Below are 21814 nucleotides of genomic sequence, written 5' to 3'. Positions count from 1 at the left end.
CTCACTACTTCAGTTTGATTCTAGAGATGCAGGAGTTTTCTGACATTTTACAGCAAAATAACAGGAAATAGTTAACAATATTTGAACTCTTTAGAACTCAAAATATCTAATATTTCTGCACTTCCTGCAAAAGAACACCAAGTACTACACAGTGGAATTCATACACATTAACATACATGTAAGAACAAATGAAATTAAAAGAGCATACAAAATTTCCAGCTGATTAGCCACAAGAAACATCCAACTAATCCTGGATTCCCGTCTAAGCGAACCTTTAAACAACTCAAAAGGACAGAAAAACAAACATACTAATTCAACCAGTGGAATGGCATATCAGAATTTGCCTTGGAGTTATGACAGGTAGTAGTAGTAGGGCTATTGCTCTCACTGCTATCAGAAAACGTAGCAAGAGTTTTCTGCAGAACCCCGGAAGGCGATGAGACAGCAGTCGCCGGTGGAGTGACAAACTCCACCTCACTGACATCAGACAATGCCATATTACCCGGCCGCAGGACTTCGGCCAATGGGCCACCAGGTGTGGTGGAAGAAGAAACCCATGAATCAATAAGGCCAAGACCCATATGAATTTGGCACATTTCATCATCAATGACATTGGAATTACCACCATTTGATGAGGACAAAGAAAGTTTACTACTTCCATTGTTCTTATTATTTCCTGCCATACCCATTGACCAAGCATCAAACAAAGGCCTCTCTAATAAGCCCAATTCATCAGGTTTAGTAGGATTGTAACCAGATTGAGAGTTCAAATTCAAGGGCTCTCCCTCAAATTGTTGCTGAAAAACACTGGAATTCATGTTTGTCTGCACTAATTGATTCCATTGTTGCTCATCATTCCAACCCAAATTCCTAAAAAACAAGAAACAAACATAATTTAGCATAATTAACAGTTAAAACCAAATTAAATGTGAATAATTAGACAAAAAAAACAAACATAATAATCATAATTAAGAAAACCCCACCTAGAATCCTCAAAAGGGTTAGCAGGAGAAACCAAAGAATGATCAAAGATGGAAGCTTTAGAACAAGATCCAACACATTGAGGTGGGTTTAAAGAGGAATTATCACTCAAACGAGTTTTCTTAGCAGGGGTAAAATTGTCTTTTTCTTTGTTGTCGTCTGAGAGATTAGAGAGAGTGTGTTGATGACGTTGCTGTTGTTGTTGTTGTTGAAGTTGTTGTTGTTGTTGTTCCACATGCTTTCTTGAACGGGGGCGTCCTCTATGCATGTGACGCTCACAGTATTTTTGGTTAGGCGCTACATCCCTTGAGCACCTCCATTTCTTTCCATCTGTTCTTCTACACCTTCCTGGCTCTGCATCTTTACTATTTCCACTCCATCTCATGCTTATTCCACTCCCATACTTTCCCATATCTGCCCTTCCACCAAACATAAGAAAAACATGTCATGTTAATACGGCGTGACATAAAACTTGTATACAACGGATGTATTACAAACAGCATGGACATGTAATCACCCTATATTACATGGAAGTCACCCCAGCACAAAGTTCGCCTTCATGTAATGTGGGTATGTATAATATCTTGAACACAAGGTTTGTTACATGTAACAACATACAATGATACGATCACCCCAAATCACATAAAAGTCCCGCGGCCACGAAATTGGTACTCTTGTGATTTGGGGTACATACAATCGTGTATACAATGTGTGTTACATACAACAATAGGTGCACAGACAGATTTGTCACCCCAAATCACATAAAGGTCGCCCCAAGTCACCTTGGTGCCGAAGTTGATTTTTATGTGATTTGGAAATTTATATATCAATGTACATGTAAAAAAATAAATAAATAAATAAAGGATAAATAAAAACAAGCGAGAGAAAAATAATTAGGGAAGAAAGTGACATACAATAGGAGGCAGGGGCAAAAGTGGAAGGATAAGAGAAATTGGTGGGGAAAGAAGAGTAGAGAAGATCAGGAGGAACAGGAAGAGATGCCATCATGTACTTGTAAATCATTGCTTGTCTTTCCAATTCTTTCCATTGTGTTGCTGTAAATGGAAACCCCATTGTTGCTGTAGCCATTCCAACTGCACCCATTTACATTACCTCTAAATTAATTAACAAGTAAACACAAAAATACCAAAAATGGGTGAAATTGCTCTGTTTTCAGTAAAATTTTATCGGTATTTGAGAACAGACAAATTTGTAAAGTTTTCGTTTTTGTAATCAAGACAATAAAAGTTAGATTAAAATACAAAATTGAATTTGAAAAAGTGTTAAAAATCTAATCTTGATAATTGGGTACAATTAAAAATTGAATCTTGCTCTGTTCAAATTAGCAATTATCACCCAAAATTGCTCTGTTTTAAGCAGTAAGAAAAAACCCAGAAAAACATTCTAAAGTTCTGATCTTTTCAACAGAAAAACAACAATAAAGTCAACAAATGTACAAAAAAAATGCCGTTTTTTTTTTTTATGAATTCATAAGACAGAACAAAGAAGGATAAAAAAGTAAACAAAAAATTACCTGAGGATTTGTGGAAAGGATTTGCAGAAGTATAATATGAAGAAACATCAAAAGGCTGCTGCAACCCTCTTACAACACCAGTAGTTGTAGAAGTAGAAGTAGAAGAAGAATGAACAGAAGAAGGGGAATTATCAGCTACAACAGGACTACAGTATACAAGTGGATTATCACTGATCATCATGTTATTGTACCCATTACATCTGGGCCCACCATCTCCATCACCACCATTATTATCATGATCATCTCTTCTTCTTTGATTGTTCAGAAATGAACGGTCCTGATCTTGCTGATTCAGTTTCAGACCCAACTCAACTACTACAACTTGTTCACCATTTTCAGAATTCTTTTTCATGCTTCAATTTTTTTTCCCAAAAATAATAAAAATTCAATCTTTAAGTTTTTTGAGTTTCTATTCTATAAGAGGAAAGATTGAAACTTGCTTTTAAAGAAAGAATAAAAATTCAATCTTTAAGTTTTTTGAAAGTGTTTGAGATTTGGGGGTTTAGTGAAATGGTTGAAGAAAGAAGGGAAGTGAATTAATAAATAGAGAAAATTAAAGAAATGGTTGCCGCCATTCTTGGCCTTTGATTTGCTTCCATGCTTCCAACATTCTTACCATTTTGCAAAAAGTACTCTTTCTCTCTCTAGCTATATATAACACTTTCTCTCTCTAAATACATGACATAATTGCGATGTTTATGTCAACTTGTGAGAAAATCCTTTTAAAATAAATAGAAAATAAAATTAAAAAATTGATTAATTAATTTTTTGAGTATTGATATTTGTTTGAAATGCCACGCAATTGGAGAGGACTATCTTTTGTGCATGTTGCACCGTACCGAGGCCCCTTATTAGGTTTATTTTTAAATGATATAGGGACTTGAGCCTAATATTGTAGGGCCCCCTCCCCTACAACACCTTATTTTAAAATGATTTTACCTCTAAATTACTCCTTTTTACTACAGCTCCTTTTTTACCGTTGCTTATTTATTGGAGTATAAATGCATTTAGGAAAGTGATTAAAAGGGAAAGAGTAGCAATTAGCCAATTAGCCCCTTTGACTAACAAAAGTATTGGTCTAATAAGATTGAACAATTTTAAGTTTTTAACCTCGAGGTTGGGTACAATTTCCACTAGCCTTTACAATTGTAGGTCAATTACTTCTTCATATTTTGTCAACGAATATTTTTTTAAAAAAAAAAAAAAAAAAAAAAAAAAAAAAATGTATATGTACTTATGTAGTTTTAAGGATTGCATATAAATATCAGATAGACTTTTTAAAATGAAATAAAATTAGTAACTTATAATAAAATTACGTATAAATTAATATAACTAATATTTATTTGTCCTTAATATTTCCTTATTTAGCTTTTTATATGTTTATCATTTTTCAACAAAATAAGGTCATTTAATTTGTCAATCCCACAGACACATACAGAAAATTTTATAATTACAGCTTTACGATTATTACAGATTAGGAAGGGTATTACAAATGGTATTTGTAATTCCACCATAGTAACTTATGTGGGCTTGAGGATTATAAATTTGGACAGATGGGAGTATAGGAGGAACTACATCAATTAGTAGATTAGGATTTTGTGGCTATTATTATTGTCAAGCATAAAAATCATATTGATGTTGAAGTCTTAAGATGTGTAGAAATTTTTTCTTTGTTTATGATTTATCATCGCTTCATAACTCCATAAGCAAGGTGCAACCAATAATTTTCTTTTAAGGGTCAATTTGATATCAGTTTGTAGAATGCTTAATATAAATTCGAATGTTGGAATTAAACTTATAACATATGTATTTGAATTTATGTTTGAATTCAAATTTATAAATTTAATATGATTTGGAGTTTTATTTTTAAAATATTATGAAATTCAAACATTGAGTTTCTTTTTTATAAATGATTTTTATTTGAGATTAATGAGGTCTATCTATTAAATTCTTACTACAATTGCAAGTTATTAATAAATATTAAAAGAGATATCAAATTTTGTTGGGAAGAATAATCCCTTTGTATTTAATTTATCCACTTTACATGTTTTCATTTTTCAAGTACCATGATGTGGTAAGACATGAAACTCAAATCTTAGTTTAGCAAGTGAGCTTAGTCTTAAGCCCTGTTGTTTTGGACTTATTTTCAATTTAATTCATTTCAACTTAATAAGAGTTTATTTCATTTTTCTACTTTTAATTCAACTTTACTCCATAATTCAACTCAAAAGAACAGGCTCTGAGTTGGATAAGAAGCGATAGCTAAAAGCTAGTACTAGTAGTTGATTGATTGCTTTCCATCTATTGTAGCTACTAAACTCGCACAAAATTGATGATTTGATTTGAGGAGAGGTGATTTGAGTCGAGGGCCATTTGGGTTTGGAGGGGTCGGTGACACAAACTGCTCCCTTTCTCCCACACCAAGTTTTTATAGCGAGTGGAATTCTTGCGCGTCTACCAGTTGTAGGATGTGACTACACCTTGTAATTTTACTGTTCATAAATTGAGACGACACAATTAACTTTACTACTAGTACGGAGTAACGTTTTTCAAACTTATTCTAATTCTTTTTTGGACCATTCTTCAAGTGGTTCACTTATGAATAATTTTTTATTGTATTTGGAATTTTGCACTTGAAAAATGACAAAGTAAAACTGATTCATTCTAAATTATTCGTGTTCAATTATATAATTAATGATACCTACATTTAAACGAATCTAAAATAATGTGTAATGAACTAAGGACCTGTTTTGATTTACTAAACTAAGCTGAACTAAACTGAACTGAATTAAACTGAATTGAGATGAAATAAATATTTTATGAGAGAAGACCCTAAAAACTGAAATTAAGTTGAAGAGAATAGGCTCTAAGAACACCATATACCTACAGAATTCATAATATATATTGATGAAAACATATATCAGCGTGTATAAAGTATGTATGTTTTGTGTTAAAACCTATTTGTAGTTCATTTGTGAATAGTCTCACATTGAAAAATGAGAAGAGAAACAACGACTAAAGGTATAGAATTGGAGTTACTTTTCCTATCCTTAACTGATTTTAGGGCTTGTTCTAATTTACTAAACTGAACTGATGAATAGAACTGAAATGAATATTTTATGAGAGAGGGAAATTAGGAACTGATCTGAACTGAACTGATTGGAGCTGAATTGAACTGAACTGAAATTGAGCTGAAGAGAACAAGCCCTTAGTATGAAACATTCTTTGGGCTTGCAAGTGAACCCAACTCTTCTCTGTGACTAATTGTAAGTACTACATCCGATTTTTTTTTAGTTGCAACTTTTGAGTATTATTTGAGAGATATAAAATATTCCAAAGTTGCAACTAAAAAAACCCGGAGGTAGTATATGTTTATATTACATTAATATTATTGTGACGGGGTGTATGCAAAAGCTTACGACAAGTTGGCGACTATCAATCAACCATCATATATTAATGTCTACCCAACTAAGCTTGGTCTAGTGATAAAGATTGCACTTTCCAACCTCGAGGTATGGTAGTCTAGTAATAAAAATTTCATTTCTAACCTCGAGGTTAAGGTTTAATCCCCACAAGAGATAGTTTGAGCGTGAGGATCCCTTACCTAACCCGTAAATATACGACAAATAAAAGTCGTAAGGATTAAAATTTGATCAAGGTCCTTCTCCATCCTTACCTTAAAAAAAAGTTAAACAAAATTTAAATAAATTATCATGTCATAGAAAAATCTCAATAAATATTTCATTCTTCAATGGAGACATTTCATGAATATTTTAGAAAATCATAAAAGTTTATGCATTTATTTTTTACACCTCACGTAAATGCAATTTACTACATATAATAAACTATTTTCTCTTAGGGTATAAGGACGAATATATCATTTCATTATCTAGGTCATGTATTGTTTATTTTATATACTACCTCCGATTTTTATTATTTGCAATTTTGGAGTATTATTTGTGAGATATAAAATATTCTAAAATTACAAATAATAAAAATCAGAGGTAGTATAAGCGACAGGGCTCCCTAATCAAGGTGAGCCGTATTCATCCCAATACTTATACATGGTATTGGAGCCTTATTTATTTATTTATTTATTTTACTTTTGTTCTTGTTTTTACCGTAAAAAGAGGTCTTCTTCTCCTCGTTCTTTATATCCATTCAATCTTTTATTTTTTGAAGTTATATCTACGTCAATAAATATCTTATACTCCCTCCATTTGAACTCTAATTACAACTTTGATCATAAATTTTCATTGATGAATAGACAGAGTATAATTACGTAGTATATGGAATTTCATAAGATTTGTTTCAATTTTTAAAAAATAGTTACTAATACACGATTAACAAGTTAAAGGTCATATATATACTTCCTCCATTTTAAAATAATTGTAACACATACTTTTTCACGGTATTTAAGAAAAGTAGGGTTTACATGTAAGAGGTTGTTAGAAAAATAATTTAGTAGGCATAGTATACGAGAAATAGTATAACTTTTTCTCGAAATAATTATTCATTTTTAGTGAGTTTCGAGTATTGTGCATTTTAGTCATCCTCCATTTTAGAGAAGTTTGTTGAGTAAGTATTAAAACATGTAGAATGTATATGTTTTTTTTAAGTCGTAAATAAATAAATAATGCAAATAATAATAGACGGGTAGTATTAGAGTATAAAGGTACAAGTATCCCTCTCCTTCCCCCTCTTGTTTGTAGAATATGGCGTAACACTTTTTTTTGAGGAAAATATGGCGTAACACTTTATATAATGACATTTGTAATCTTGCTAAAATAATCTTTTTTTTTTTTTTTTTTCGTACGTAGTATATGGAGTATATTATAAACTATCCTTATCGATCAATATTTGAATTAATATGATCTCGACTAATTCCAAAAGTAATTTATTGAGATTCAGAACTTTAATAATAAGACACTCCTCATAAATTTCACTAAGTCACGGCAAAAGTTTAGTGATGTTTATACATACATAGGTTAAATAATAAGTCAAAATTCCAGTTGTGAGATTAAAGAAAATTGGCTAGTCTAACAACAGGGTCCATGCAAAGAGATTTTATAAGATTGCCAATTGTAACTTTTTTGGAACTTTGTTTCTCTTCTTCTTGAGCCCCATGTTGAGTTTATCTCTTCAAGAAAGCCTTATAAGTTAATTAGGAATACACTGTAGCTTAGTTAACCTTTTTTTTTTTTTTTTTTTTTTGGTGAGTGAATTTTACCTTTTTAGTTTAATTAAAATATTCATTGTCAAACTTCTAACAAAAGTTCCTAGAATGTCAAACTTAAAGTACCTAGAATTATTTCCAATTTTTTTTAAAAAAAGAAAAAAAATTAATGAATGTCACATACTTGATACTTGTATCGAGTAGCAGCACGTTAGTATGGGTTGACAAGGAGACTCGAAGTAATAAACTTCATAAACTCAATTGGATTTTTGTAATCATTGATTCTAGTTGAGTAATTTTAAAGTGAACATGTTTATCAATTGTTTTATAAGGTGTGATTTTATATTTAATAAATGAGATCTCATACAAACTAAATTCTGTAATTCATCCCTTGAAACTTAAAAGCAATGCTTCTTTGAAACGGTAAAGTATAGTTATGGGACGGGCCTTATGAGTTGTTTGGTGAGTGGGATGAGAACGATTTATAAAGCAAGTGAATATAAACTGAAATGAATGTTTTAACTATTCGTCTGTTCTAAATTATTTTTTATCATTATAGTGACACATAATTTCATGTGTTATTATTTCATCATATGTATACATAGCTTTTACAGATCTAATGCTAAACTAGGTGGATTGAGAATTATTCGAGGATTAGTAAGAATAAAAAAGATAGTTATAATCGACCATAAAATGGCATCAGGGAGAACCTTAATGAGGAAAATGGATTGTCACCATCAATCAAGCATTCAATCTCAAATGTGCATCAGACATTGCTCTTAAATTGTATGGAATTGCACGAATTGCTTAAATTATCCTCATACTTCCCAAATTTAGCCTCCTATTATTTCCTTCTTTTTGCTAAAAGTTACAGTGAAAACCTTAACTTATATCCAACTGTAATGCTAACTTCCTATTTCTATATTCCTTAGGACCAGATATGTGATGTACAATTTGTCCTCTTGATTGGGGTAGTAAATTGAAGATATGGTTGCATTGAGATTTGAAATAGATATAGATTCAAATTGATCGATACCAACGATAAAAGATATTATTATATTTATAAAAGGACATAGACATAATAAAAACTCACAAGTACATATAAGTTTTAGTTTAAATCATTAAGATCGATTAAATTTAACGTTTTTATGTTCCAATTTATTAGAATTTCCAAGTAAGTGCTCATTGGTGGAGTGGAAAGATCGATTTGTTATTCATACCTAACCTTCTTCTCATTTACATCGGTCACCACCAATTTCATCTCTAATATGCAAATTATAATTATATTTTTAAAATTGATTTTCGTGATCCAACTATTTGACATTTCAAATTTGAGTCGGCTCAATCATACCCAAACCTAGATCAAACTGGCCATAGTTTGATTGGTTTATGAATTATGATAAGCGAGCTAAGCATGATTTGTCCATCAATGAACTCATCAACCACCATACGTAACTACACATACAATGCTAGATACAATAGAAACTGTATTCTCACCATTCAACCTACAAGTCACTTATTTAAAAAAAATAAAAATAATAACTACATTATTAAGCAAGAACACAATTGTATATTATCTTAGATAAAGTATTATTGGGGAAAATTATGTAAAATGGGTTGTGGTCAGAAAAATAATTGAAGGGGAAGGAAAAAGAGAAAATTACATAGATATTTATTATGTATGATGAATAATATAATTGACAAGACTACATAAAAAGAAAAAGAAACTTATGATGAATATGGGCCAATGAAAATTGACATGACATGTTACATCAATAGTGGTTGGAGTTACATACGAATCGAAGTAATATGCATGAATTTAGACTTTATAAGCTTATGATAAGTGAAAAAATACCCCAAAATAAATAAAGATAAGAAAAGGTGAGATGTCTCCAAGGTAGAAGCAAGGGAATAAAGAGAGGTTATGGGCAAATGGGTCAGTGGATCCAAGTGTTTTGTAATTCCCAAGCTACCACCGCCAAGGAAACACTCTTCTTCTTCATCCCCTAATTTCAATACCATTTTATTTACCCTTGTTTCATTATATGTATACCACCGTCGTTTCTGAAAGTTTGATTTAGGGTCTGTTTTGATTTACTGAATTGAGCTGAGCTGAACTAAGCTGAACTAAATTGAATTGAACTGAACTGGTTAGAGTTAAATTGAACTGAGCTGAAATGAATTGTTTATGAGAGAAGAAAATTAAAAACTGAACTTAACTGAACTGATTGGAGCTAAACTGATGAAATTAAGCTGAAGAGAACAAACCCTTACTTGACACTTTTACTATATAATCTAATATATGTTTCTGACTATAAATATAAATATTTTCAGTTATTATAAGTGAAAGTTATAAATCAATAGTTAAAATTTTAAAAATTTATGTCAAAGATAGTGTATAAATTATATTCTTCTATTATTTATATAAGCCATGATTTTATTCTTATCATCAAGCCTAGAGATAAAAGATTGAAGAGTAAGAATTAATTATGAAACTCTCTAGATTCAAAGAATTGTCATTATTCTCCCTTATCGCCAACACTCCCATCCAACTACCCTTCCACACCCACACAAATTTATGGGAAAAGAATAAACATTCAAGTAAATTATTTATGGGAAAAATTTGTTGAAATAATGTAGTGATACTACAATGCCACTTACACATCAATATTCTTTGTATTTGGTATAAAAGTTTTTTTGCTATTAAAATTATGGTAGATTGTTTTTTGGAACACGTATTGTTGTTATGTTAGTATGTAAATTCATGTCCTCATAAAAGAATCAAGCTAAGATTGGTCTAGTGGTAAGGATTGTACCTTCCAATCTTGATGTTGGGAGTTCAATTCCCATTAGAGACACTTTAAGGGTGGAAATCCCTTACCCTTTCCCCTCACTCTCAAAGTAACTGGCCAGTAAATACCATACTGAAACAACCGTGAGGGCTGAGATACAGTTATGGCCCTTCTCTTTACATATTTTTAAAAAAAAAGTCCGTATGAAAGAGTATACTTCGTATCAATTATAATTGAGATGGTAATAGCTTATAAACAATAGCATGTGAAGTAAAGTTTATGTATTGAAATTTTGGATTTGAAATTTGTCCGTATACTCAATAGATGTCTATATTAGCCAAATTATATACTCGTAAATTACTTGAAAAGATTTAATAGCTTATTCAGAATTTAGAAAAGCTTAAATTAAATAAGTTTAGGGTTATTAAATGAATTATGGGACCATATCATACATTTGTATGAATAGTGTAAACAATATCATTAAGAAACACATTTTCATTTTTAATGCCATCACAAATGTCACTTAAACACCATCCTTTAATAGCATAAAAACAAAACTATATTTATTATCGATAATAATGACGTGAAAGCTTCAAATTCTAGTTAACAGATCATTATATTAACAATGTACTAATCCACTAATAATTTGATGCTATCTAAAGAAATAAAAATGAAATAGAGACAGAAAGAGCAATTAAGAATTTCCCATAATTCGTTTTATAGCCTTAATCAACCCTTATTAAAATGTTTCGAATTGTGTTAACTAGCAAGAGGGATACGATCATATACAAGTATGCCTTAGTTTATAATGTATAGGACCACAATGGCCCATAACTTTGACGTGGTTCTTATGTTATACTCTAATTTGAAGCAATATTTTCTTTAAAAATTATAAATTAAAATAAAATTAAATAGGTGGTTGGATGTATTTTGACAAAGGAACAGATTCAATATATCATTTTCTTTCTTTCTCAAATCTCAATCTCCCTTATTGCTTATGTCTTGATCTCAAAGATTTACCGGACCACAAGCATGTGATTCTGTACTACCTTTGATATAATTGAAGAGAGAAACACTTCATAGGAAGGACATAATTATGTATGTGTTTTTTTTTTCTCCCTTTTTTACCCCTTATTAGCTTTATTTTTAGGAGTAAATATCAAGTTATTAAAGCATTCTTTTTCAAGCATTATAATTTTTGGTCCTAACTCCTAAGTTTTCAATCAATAATATACTACTTTATGGAACATAACACCAAATATCCCAACCACTAAGGGAAAGAAATTAATCAAAACTTATTTCAAGTACTTCATTCGTATCTGATCTTTCAAGGAGTACTTGTTATGTTGTATAAATGACAATTATGTACATACCAATGATTTAGCTTAGCCAACTTCCATGTACCGACTAAAGATTTACAATAAGTGTTATATGCAAGCTACGGACTAATAATCATGATACTCGGTATTGAAATTAATTCTACACTTCAAACTTTAAGGTGCTTAAATAAGTAGTTAAATTTATCTATGTATTACATGAACGGAAAAAATTTGCATGAGATAATATTATCGCGTCATACTAGATCAACCTAAGCTAGCTAGTAGCTCTTAGATAAATTATTGAGGTATTGATAGTTCGATTGATAAGCTAGAAAGTAAAGAAGAAGAGGCTTATAATAGTCTTAAGCTATGCTTGACAACTTTCTCAATACACTCTTACAAGGTACATAGTACATTAGTACCATTCCATGACATATTTAACAATTAACTTAGCTAATAAACCTTAATTGGACAATAAAACGAAGTTTGTTTGTTTGTTTGTTTTTTTTTTTTTTTTTCCGAAAAACAAAGTGGGCATAAGTGACATTACACTCAACCACCCTCTTCCCCTTCAAAAGAAAAAGAGTGTGTTAGATGCAAGTGGCAAAGATAAAGCCATACAAGGTCGCTATAACCCACCTTATACTTGTAATAGTAGTGTGATTTTACAAACTAAATAATGCTAAAGAGTGAAGTGTTTGTTTTCACTTTAACATAATTAAGGGTCAAATTTTAGGTCCACCTTCTTACATGATAGTGACCATTCAAACCCCCCCAAAAAAAGATCAATAGAAGTGATTAGTGACATACAACCAACCAAATTAAATGAGTTGTAGTATATGATTAATAAGCTATGAAAATATGTATCAATGTATCATCCCCCATTATTTTCTAGTAAAGTTAAGTCTCACTATTTCAGGCTAATAATACAATGTCTAATAATAATGAAATAATTTTTGCAATTTTCACTACATCGTTTAAGAAATGATTTTACTAGGTTGGTTTTTTGAGGGGTTAATTTTTTCAACCCTATATTAACAGATAATTTTACAAGATAATAATAATTATAATTATAAAATACGCGGGAATTGAATTTCAAACACTATTGATGATTGACAAACATCTACTAATATGTTTGGAAGGACAAGATGAACAAACTTTCCTTTGGGTCTGGGTTACTTGCAGTAGCCTGTGATATACGGACCCTCTTCAATCGTACGTGATTAATACATCAATGTGTTACCCATGAAGGAAACAGCTGGATGTTCTTGAATAAAAATTTAATTTGTGCATTCAAAAATCGAACCCGTTTCGAAAACGAAAGCCTTAATAATGTAGCCAAATACATCTCTTCCATGATCCCAGGGTGAAGAAAATTAAGGCCATTTTTCTTGTGACTTGTGGCCCTAGCTAGGGTGCTTCATTACCCTGCTAGTCCCACAGCCATGAATTATATATCGGCTTGGCACGATGGCTGGGAATCTTATGTTGCCCTGGTATGGACAATAGCTAGAGGTTGAATTTTTTAGTGTCCTTGGTTACATAGCGCCAATGTACACTGATGACCCGAGCGCCCTACTTATCAATTGAATAATTGTCTTTTTACTAGGTAAGGTGATAATCTGAGCACCTATGTCCCTTAAAATGCAACAAACGCCTAAGATTTCCTTGATTCATATGAACACTTATTAAGCGAAAACAAGTACAGGAATTAGGAATAAGAGGTCTAGGGTTGAATTAGTCACTTGATGAATATAATGGTTACAGCTCTTTTCCATGAAACTTGATCTAAGTTACTTAAGCTCTTTCTACACCTGGATACCTTGTAACATGAACGAAAGGTTTACAAATACACCTCTAGAACTTGGTTCTTCATCATTGAAAATTGCACTCCAATCGCGGTTTTTGTCTTGGAGAATAGTTGGATGCATGATGCATGGATAATTCAAATCAAGTTCCGACAAAGTAGAGAGAAGAGTAGGCATACAATGTCATTTTGAGCTAACACCAACATCCCAACAAGCTATGAAATGGACTATAATAGGTTATATTATTATGCCCTAGTGAAAAGGTTTTCCTAACTATATAGCCAAACACCATAGCTTAAAGTTTTTCCAAGTGCTCTGATTTTGGGCTCTTGGGCCTTGAGAAATAGGTAACTACTGAGTGAACTTTGATACAAGAGGTACTCTGTACCCAAAATGCCCGCAATGCCTTAAAGAACTCAATTGGCCATGACTCAAGGGAAACCCAGTATAAGGTCATCATTGTGAATTCAATTGGCTGATTGCAAATATCTTCGACCTCCAACACATATACTACCACTGTTTCATATTGCAACAATTAGACATTTTTTTCTCTGTCAAATCGTTGCAAATAATATGAAACGGACGTAGTAAATCATTCCGACATACTTGGAACTAATATATTTGTTCTATGATTTATTTCACTCCATAATCTATAAACTTCACAGCATTCACAACAATGCTCGAACCGAGTGACTTATACGTCTATACAGACTCCCCTCCTGTGTTTTACAGAGTACTTGCTATGGGAGTGAAAGACTCATACAAGATAGGAATGAAAGGAGCTTGACTGAGACCTGAACACTTGAATTTCACTGCGGATACCATGTCCTAATTCCTATGTCAGCAGTCCGCCAGCAGTAAGCAAATGTTTTTAGCCTTGTGGACAGCTGCTTCTGATATCTATTTCTTGGAAGGTTTTGCATGCAGAAATTGAATAATATAATGAATGAGAACCAATTCACAGTTCCATTTAATGAGTTTGAAGGACCAGATACTAACTTTGGTGATATCAGTCAGAACATTTTGTCTGATACACAAGGAAATAGGCAGAAACAGATAACTGAACATTTAACCTGATTAAAACTCAATGCAACCACAATTTTACACAGGAAGAATCATACTGTTGTATGAATGCTGTTACTGGATATTCATGATTTGAAACAATCTGAAACACAATCTAGGTAAAGCAATCCCTCAGAAACTAAAGTTTGACAAGCAGCACCAAGAGTACCAATAGGAGACAATGGATCGAATCAAATAGGCATTAGAAACTACTCAACAGGGAGGGGTTACAAGGACAACCACCACGGATAAAAGAATGTTACGAATCTGTAACTTCCATATACGTAATCAGTGGAAACATCAAATGGTTTTTGTACTTTTACTCACATTACATACACTACTAGTGTGACAACATAAACTACCTAAGTACCAAGCTTACAATACAAACATATAATTATAGAAAAAACAGTACAGAAACACAGATATTATAATACAAACAGATACTTCTAGCAAAAACAGTACAGAAACACAGATAATACAATACCAACATCGAAGTTGATCCATCACTTGGTTAGGAAGCAAAAGCTATCAGCACAAAATTGAGGATCCAATTTGAAAGCTGCACCTAACTAATTCCTAAGTCACACCACCAAAAGCACCACAGCACTCTGAAAAGAGCATGACAAAAAATGCACTCTTCTCAGTTTTCACAATTCGAATTCATCTCCTTCCATCTTCAACATTTCAGCAGCAGCCTCTTCTTCCTCATCATCAATAGCAAAGTATGGATTACACGACTTTGGCCTGAAATTATACCCCGTAAACAGATAAAACGCAAGGGTACCCAATTCACCTGCGACCACACTAGTCCACTGATACCGGTAATTCGTGATGGTCTCCAACCCATAAACAATCACCCTTGTAAAATAGATATAACAAATCACCACAACATAGTAATGCCTAAACAACGTCAACTTCATCAAGTTAACCGCGGCCTTCCCATCAGTCGTAGCAGCCTCCCTAAGGTTCCTAATCGACCAAACGATGGGAAACAACACGGCACAACAACAAACAATATCGACGAACAAAAACACTTGCATCCAAGCGTATGACTCCCCACCATACGGCCCGGTCTCATCAATGACAACCTGAGCTACATTAGCAACTACTTGAAGTGGGATCACAATCATTAAAACCTTCTTCTCCTTATCTTGTAAAAAGGGTTTCAAAAACGACCAACCAGTTCCAATTAACACAATCAAAGTAAACAAAGTAATACCCTTTAAAAAGCTAAAAATGTAGAACAGAACATCCCAACCATGAGCACTTCCAGTTTTTTTAATATAAGATTTATCTTCAGCTTCACACAACAAATTCAATCCTTTCAATACAAGAACAGCAAGCATAAAGTAATGAATTCGATAAATAACTTCTCTTTTCGAGAAAAGGGTGTAAACCCAGATCAAAATTAGGGCGAAATAAATCAGGGCAAAATTGAAGTAAATTGAGGGAAGATTAGACTTACCTGCTGAAAGATAATCACGAATTAACGACGATTTACCTTCTAAATTATACATAGAGGAATGAACATCCATTGAAACATGAAGATTAGGGATACAATTAGCGAAAACTAGGGTATAAAGATTGGGGTCGGATATTTGAAGAGAGACATTAAAATGGGTAAGTCCGCCATTGTTGAGACGATCAAAGGAAAAAACGGGTTTAATAAGATCCGATTGAAGGGCACAAACGATGTCGTTTTGATTGAGTTGATCGACGACATGGTACCAAGAATCGCGAGTAGAGAGGAAGAATCCGACAAGGGAGAGATCGTTGGAGTTGGGTTTAGGGTTCGTGGGAAGGGTAGTTTGGTCATTTTGATGGAGTCGGAGAGAGAGGAGGGTGACGTTGAGGTCGAGTTTTCCGGTGTGAGTGAACCCGAATTCGTCGAATGGGATGATGGGTCGTGAGTCGGATCGGATCTCGGCGAATCGGATTTCGGCGAGGGTAAGGGTTAGGGTTAGGAGGAGAGAGAAAGTGAGAAGGATGAGAGTGCGAGGTGAGGAAATCGCCATTGTTGTGAGAAGAGAAGCTCACTGCAACAACAGTGGTTGAGCTTAGTAGAGTCGTAGTCGTGGAGATTTTTTCTGTTGTTTTATTTTGGGAAATTTCCAGGTATTGACTTTTCTCAGCGGTACCACATTTTTTTTTTGACTTCCTGCTGATACACTTGAGGTTTTGACTTTATAATTGACGTGATTAAGTCTGTTAATATGACGTTAATAACTTAGTAATTCTAGGTTAAAAGCTGAGATTAGGTGAAAAGACTAAAATGCCCCCTTTTAATCCTTCCCTCCATCACCCATAATTAAACCCCTTCCCCTTCCATTTATGTCGATTTGACACAAAACAAACTCCTTGTTCAAATTTCATCTCTCTCTCCTCTGCTCTCTGCATCATTCACGACGAAGTCCAAGGGTTTTGCAAGGGAATTGCGCTGATCTTTTTGGTCTACAAAATCATTAGAGGATAATCTAGCACAATTCAGGTACTTTAGCACTACTACTGTTCATTTTTGCATGAGTTGGTGCAGTTGTGATGTTCTTTTTTCTTTGCGATTTTAAGTTAAATTCATGATGTAAATGTTGTATATTTGTGCGATTTTAGGATTTTTTTCAGGTATATTAGGTGCGTGATTATGTGTGTTCAATTATTTATGTAGAGTATGTATTTAATTTGGATGAAATGGCATGATCCTGTTTCATTGATTTACTTGAATTGGAATGTATTTGCTTATTTGATTGATTGTTGGATACCTGAATTGGGATTTATGTGCATGTTATAGGTAATTGGATACCTGATTTGGAATTTATTTGAATGTTGTGGATTGTTGGATATGATTTTGAATTTATATGCATGTTGTAAGTGTGTATACTGTTTACCTTCTTTTGCAGAATGGGTGATGTTGTGTTAAGGTTTTATTACTTTGATAAGCATGTTGATCTTGCTGTTGACTTAGATAGATGTAATTTGCTTGATTTGGTTATGGATTTTGAGGACACTGCTGCAGTAGACTCTGAGTTTCCTATAGTCAACCCATCATTTGGTTATGGTTTCAATGAAAAGAATCACCCTTTACTAGATGATGCTGATCTTTTTAAGATGATTCACACCCTAGGTGAATGTGAGATTTATCACATTTGGGTAGGTTTTGCTAAGAAACCAAGTGCCTTGAATAGAATGACCAATAGGCTAAGGAACAAGTCCAAATCTGCACAACCTTTTGCTGCACCTTCCCAATCTGAACCACCCCATATTGATCAACCTTCTGATACTGCACCCTCAAATGAACAACCCCCTCAAATTGAAACAGATCAACTTGTTCCTGAAACTGAACCTCCCCTTTTTGACCCTTCCCAAACTGAACCTCCCCTTTCTATTGAGGATATCAATCTTAATAATGAGTCCTCTCCACCTAGGTATACTGACGGTTATGAGTCACCCCAAGATGAAACAAATCAATCTGCTACTGAGTATACCAAGGGTAGAAAAGAGTTTGAGAAAAGTATGGAAAAGATAGAGAATTCTAGGAAGGTTAAGGGTGCAGCAAAGGGTAAGAAGAAAGCTACAACTAAAACATCCCCAATGCAACCACCATCTCCCAAGTCTCCAAACACAGTCTTCAAGGGTTTACCACTTAGAAGGAGTCCTAGATTTTCACCTTTGGCAGTAACTGACACACCTAATGCTTATGATGCTGACCCATTGACAAATGCTTCACAAACAACTATGTTTAGGAAAAATGTCCCTAGATCAACAGCTATAAGAAAGGGGTTAGTGAAAGGATCAACTGTGACTGAGAAAAGGATGCTAGGTGTTGGTGACAGAGTGAGTCAGCTGCAAGGATCAGTTTCTAGGGTTGATGTAAATATGAGTGAGGGCAGTAGTGCTGGGGACAATGTGGGTGAGGTGCAAGGCACAAGTGATTCTAGAGTTAGAAGAAAGATGACTTTTGTTGTAGACAGCTCTGAGTCTGTAGGGACACAACCCAATCTTGGTTTCAATCTTGGTGAAGAAGATGAGGATTCTGATGGAGATGTTGCACCAAAGGGTTCTATTCCAGCAGATGAGCTAGCACAAGTAACTAGGATTCCAAAAGTGAAGGACAGTTGGAAACCATCAAAATGGTTTGATTTTTTTGATGATGAAGATGATGAGGATTATTTTCAGAGATTGTACAAGAATGGTGAGATGTATGAGGATGCTGACTTTGGTAAAATAACACTCAGACCTTGGATGATTTTTACTGACAAGGCTCACTTCAAGGACACTCTGAAAGATTTTGCTGTTCAAGAAAGGTTTGCCATCAATGTAGAGTATGCTGACAACAAGAGATACAGTGCAGTTTGCCAATCTGAATGCTGTGATTGGAGATTGCATGCCAGCAGACTGGCAGATGGCAGAACATGGGCAATCAAGAAAATATGGCCCAATATACACACTTGCAGGGGCTTAGAGACTTACAACCCCATCTGCAATGTGAAATGGGCATCTCAGAAAGTCATGGAAGACATCAGGGCTAACCCAGACATTCCTGGGAAAGCACTCAATGAACTCCTTTTTCAGAGATATGGCATCTACATGAGGCAGTCAACCTTGTACAGGTTAAAGAGCTATGTGATTGAGCAGTTGTTTGGAGGGCATGATGAGTCATATAGACTACTGCCAATGTATGCTAAGATGTGCATAGAAACAAACCCAGAGTCCAAGGCTTTTTGTGCATGGAATGAAACAGAGTCTATCCCTAAACAACTTCAATTTTCAAGCCTTTTTATATCATTCACTAGACAATGGAAAGGTCTTTTAAGGGGTGTTAGACCTTTAATTGGTGTAGATGGAACCCACCTCAAAGGTAACTATGGGGGGGTATTGCTCTCTGCTGTGGGAATAGATGGCAATAATGAGATCTTCCCCATAGCATATGCTGTAGTTGGCCAAGAAGACAAGCAGTCATGGACCTACTTCTTTTGGCATTTGCTGAACATTGTAAAAGATTCATCAAGAGAGCATTGGACTATTATTTCTGATAGGAAAAAGGCAAGTGTTTGTTGCTTTTTTCAAATTTTCATTCTCTTTTTTTTTTTATATGCAAACATACAAATGCTCATGATGTAATCATTGTTTCAGGGAGTTGAACTTGCACTAGAACAAGTATGGCCAAAAGCTGACAGGAGGTTCTGCTGTAGGCATCTAAGTAGAAACTACAAGAAGCTATTTCCAGGCCCTATGATGTATGTTCTATTCTGGAGAGCATGCAATGCTTCTTCAACTTTCATATTCAGGAAAGCTATGGAGAAGTTGCAGAAAGCAGGAGGAGATGATGTCATGACTTTGTTTGCAGAATTGGGAGAGAAGTCTAAGTGGAGTAAGCATGCATTTGACCCAAATGTTTGCAATGACTCCAATACATCCAATTTTGTAGAGAGCTTCAACTCTACTCTAGGGGTGAATAGGTGTAGGCCTATTTTGACTTTGCTAGAAGGTATTAACCCACCTCTTACTGTATTAACATTGTCATTTTATTTTGATTTGGTTTGTTTTTCTAAGATAATGTTGTGCAGGAATAAGGAGGGTATGTATGGTTAGAATAGCAACAAGAATGAAGAATGCAAAGTCTTGGAATGATGAAGAAATAACTCCAAAAATTGTGAAGCTAGTGAAAGAAATAGGAAAATCTAGCTCAAAATGCAGAGTATTCAAGTCCAGCCCAGGTGAATATGAAATTCATGAGGGAAGATCACAATTTCCTCTCAGCTTAAACAAGAAAGTTTGTTCTTGTGGGGCATGGCAACTGACAGGTGTGCCTTGTAGGCATGCCATTAGGGCTTGCATTGATGCCAAGTTGGACCCACATGACTTTGTCAGTTCCTGGTACTCTGTGAAGACTTATAAGCAAGCTTACAGTGTCTGTATCAACCCAATTCCTGACACAGAGCAATGGCCTGCAGATGAGTCAGGTAGAATCATCATGCCTCCTAAGATGAAGAGGGGAATTGGAAGACCAAGCAGGAACAGAAAGAGGGAAGAAGGTGAGGAGCAACCTGGAAAAAGGTCAAAAAACAGTGAAATGCAGCAAATGTGGTTGCTTTGGGCATAATAAGACAACCTGCAAGGGAGGCTTAACAGGAAAAGAGTTGAAGACAAATGAGCCTGTTGTCATCAGAACCCTAGGGTCAGAGACCAAAGTAATGCAGCAAAGGCAGCTAAGGCAGCAAAGCAATCTGAAGCACTTGGATCTCAGTCTGCAGCAACTCAACCTTCAGCATCTCAAGCAGCAGCTTCAACCAAAAAAACTAAGGGAAAGAAGGGCAGACCCTCAGCTGAGCAACAAACAGTGCTGACAGCCTCACAGTTGCCTAGCCAACCAATCCAGATGTCTCAAGGAAACTCTCAAAGCTAGCAAGTGTTCTGTTTTGCAAAGTAGTAGCAAATGCTTTTTTTTGGTGATTTGGATAGAAAGTCAAAATTTGTAGTCAACTCTATATGTTTTGAATTTTTTTGCTGAACTTACATGGTAATGTTGAAGAATTATGCCATTTTGTCTATATTAAGAATGGTGGCCACATTTTGAATGATTTTCCAGACTTTAATGAATGTTGGCAACTGATGCCATTTTGTTTAGCTTGTTAATTTTAGTTGATCTCAATGATTGATTCATTCAAAACCAAGAAAATACAACCTTACTCAATCAAAATGCAAATTATTTTTTCATTTTCATTCAAAACCAAGAAAATACAACCTTACTTTTATAATTTTTTCCTAGTACACTTAGTCTCTGAAGTACATGGCAACTAAATACACAATGCTCATTTCAGGGTTACAAACAGTAAAATAAGATACATCACAAGAGCAATTCTAATAACCATATAAACATAGCTTGCAAACTCATATGCTTTGTCTGTGAAATCAATAAATTCCTCTCTTAATACTCTCAAATTGGATGATTCTTCATGATTGGCTATAATTTGATCTTCAGGAACCCACATGAACAAACCACAATGCCTGCACTTGTAATATGACCTCCCTGGATTCGAAATTGAGTCAGACACCCTAATATCAGCAAGTCTTGGTGGATTACAATTGCATTGAATTCGTCTCACCCACATGGACCTCCCAAATCTGCTGCCAGAAGAGGAATCACT

The 21814-nt window shown here is 34.1% G+C and overlaps 3 protein-coding genes across 3 annotated transcripts; 1 reads left to right on the top strand and 2 right to left on the bottom strand.

Moving 5' to 3' along the window:
- Positions 1-93: 93 nt before the first annotated feature.
- LOC110738890 (growth-regulating factor 7-like) lies at positions 94-3227 on the bottom strand. Its single transcript, XM_021919344.1, has 4 exons — positions 2516-3227; positions 1896-2075; positions 984-1395; positions 94-870 (listed from the first exon to the last, which is right to left on the bottom strand). Exons 1-4 carry the CDS (start codon positions 2865-2867, stop codon positions 309-311), a joined length of 1506 nt encoding a protein of 501 aa, XP_021775036.1. The 5' UTR covers positions 2868-3227; the 3' UTR covers positions 94-308.
- Positions 3228-14919: 11692 nt separating this feature from the next.
- LOC110738889 (protein GPR107-like) lies at positions 14920-16777 on the bottom strand. The gene has a single exon (XM_021919343.1). The coding sequence runs from the start codon at positions 16685-16687 to the stop codon at positions 15320-15322; it is 1368 nt and encodes a 455-aa protein (XP_021775035.1). The 5' UTR covers positions 16688-16777; the 3' UTR covers positions 14920-15319.
- A 3215-nt stretch (positions 16778-19992) lies between these two features.
- On the top strand, positions 19993-21099 carry LOC110738826. The gene is made up of 2 exons (XM_021919260.1): positions 19993-20154; positions 20234-21099. The coding sequence occupies exons 1-2, from the start codon at positions 19998-20000 to the stop codon at positions 20767-20769; spliced, it is 693 nt and encodes a 230-aa protein (XP_021774952.1). The 5' UTR covers positions 19993-19997; the 3' UTR covers positions 20770-21099.
- The last annotated feature ends 715 nt before the right edge of the window (positions 21100-21814 follow it).

This window comes from Chenopodium quinoa, unplaced genomic scaffold (genome assembly GCF_001683475.1).
Source record: "Chenopodium quinoa cultivar QQ74 unplaced genomic scaffold, ASM168347v1, whole genome shotgun sequence".
In the NCBI taxonomy this organism is placed as follows: Eukaryota; Viridiplantae; Streptophyta; class Magnoliopsida; order Caryophyllales; family Amaranthaceae; genus Chenopodium; species Chenopodium quinoa.
Note: the sequence above shows the minus strand (reverse complement) of the source record. Positions and strands in the feature narration are given on the sequence as shown.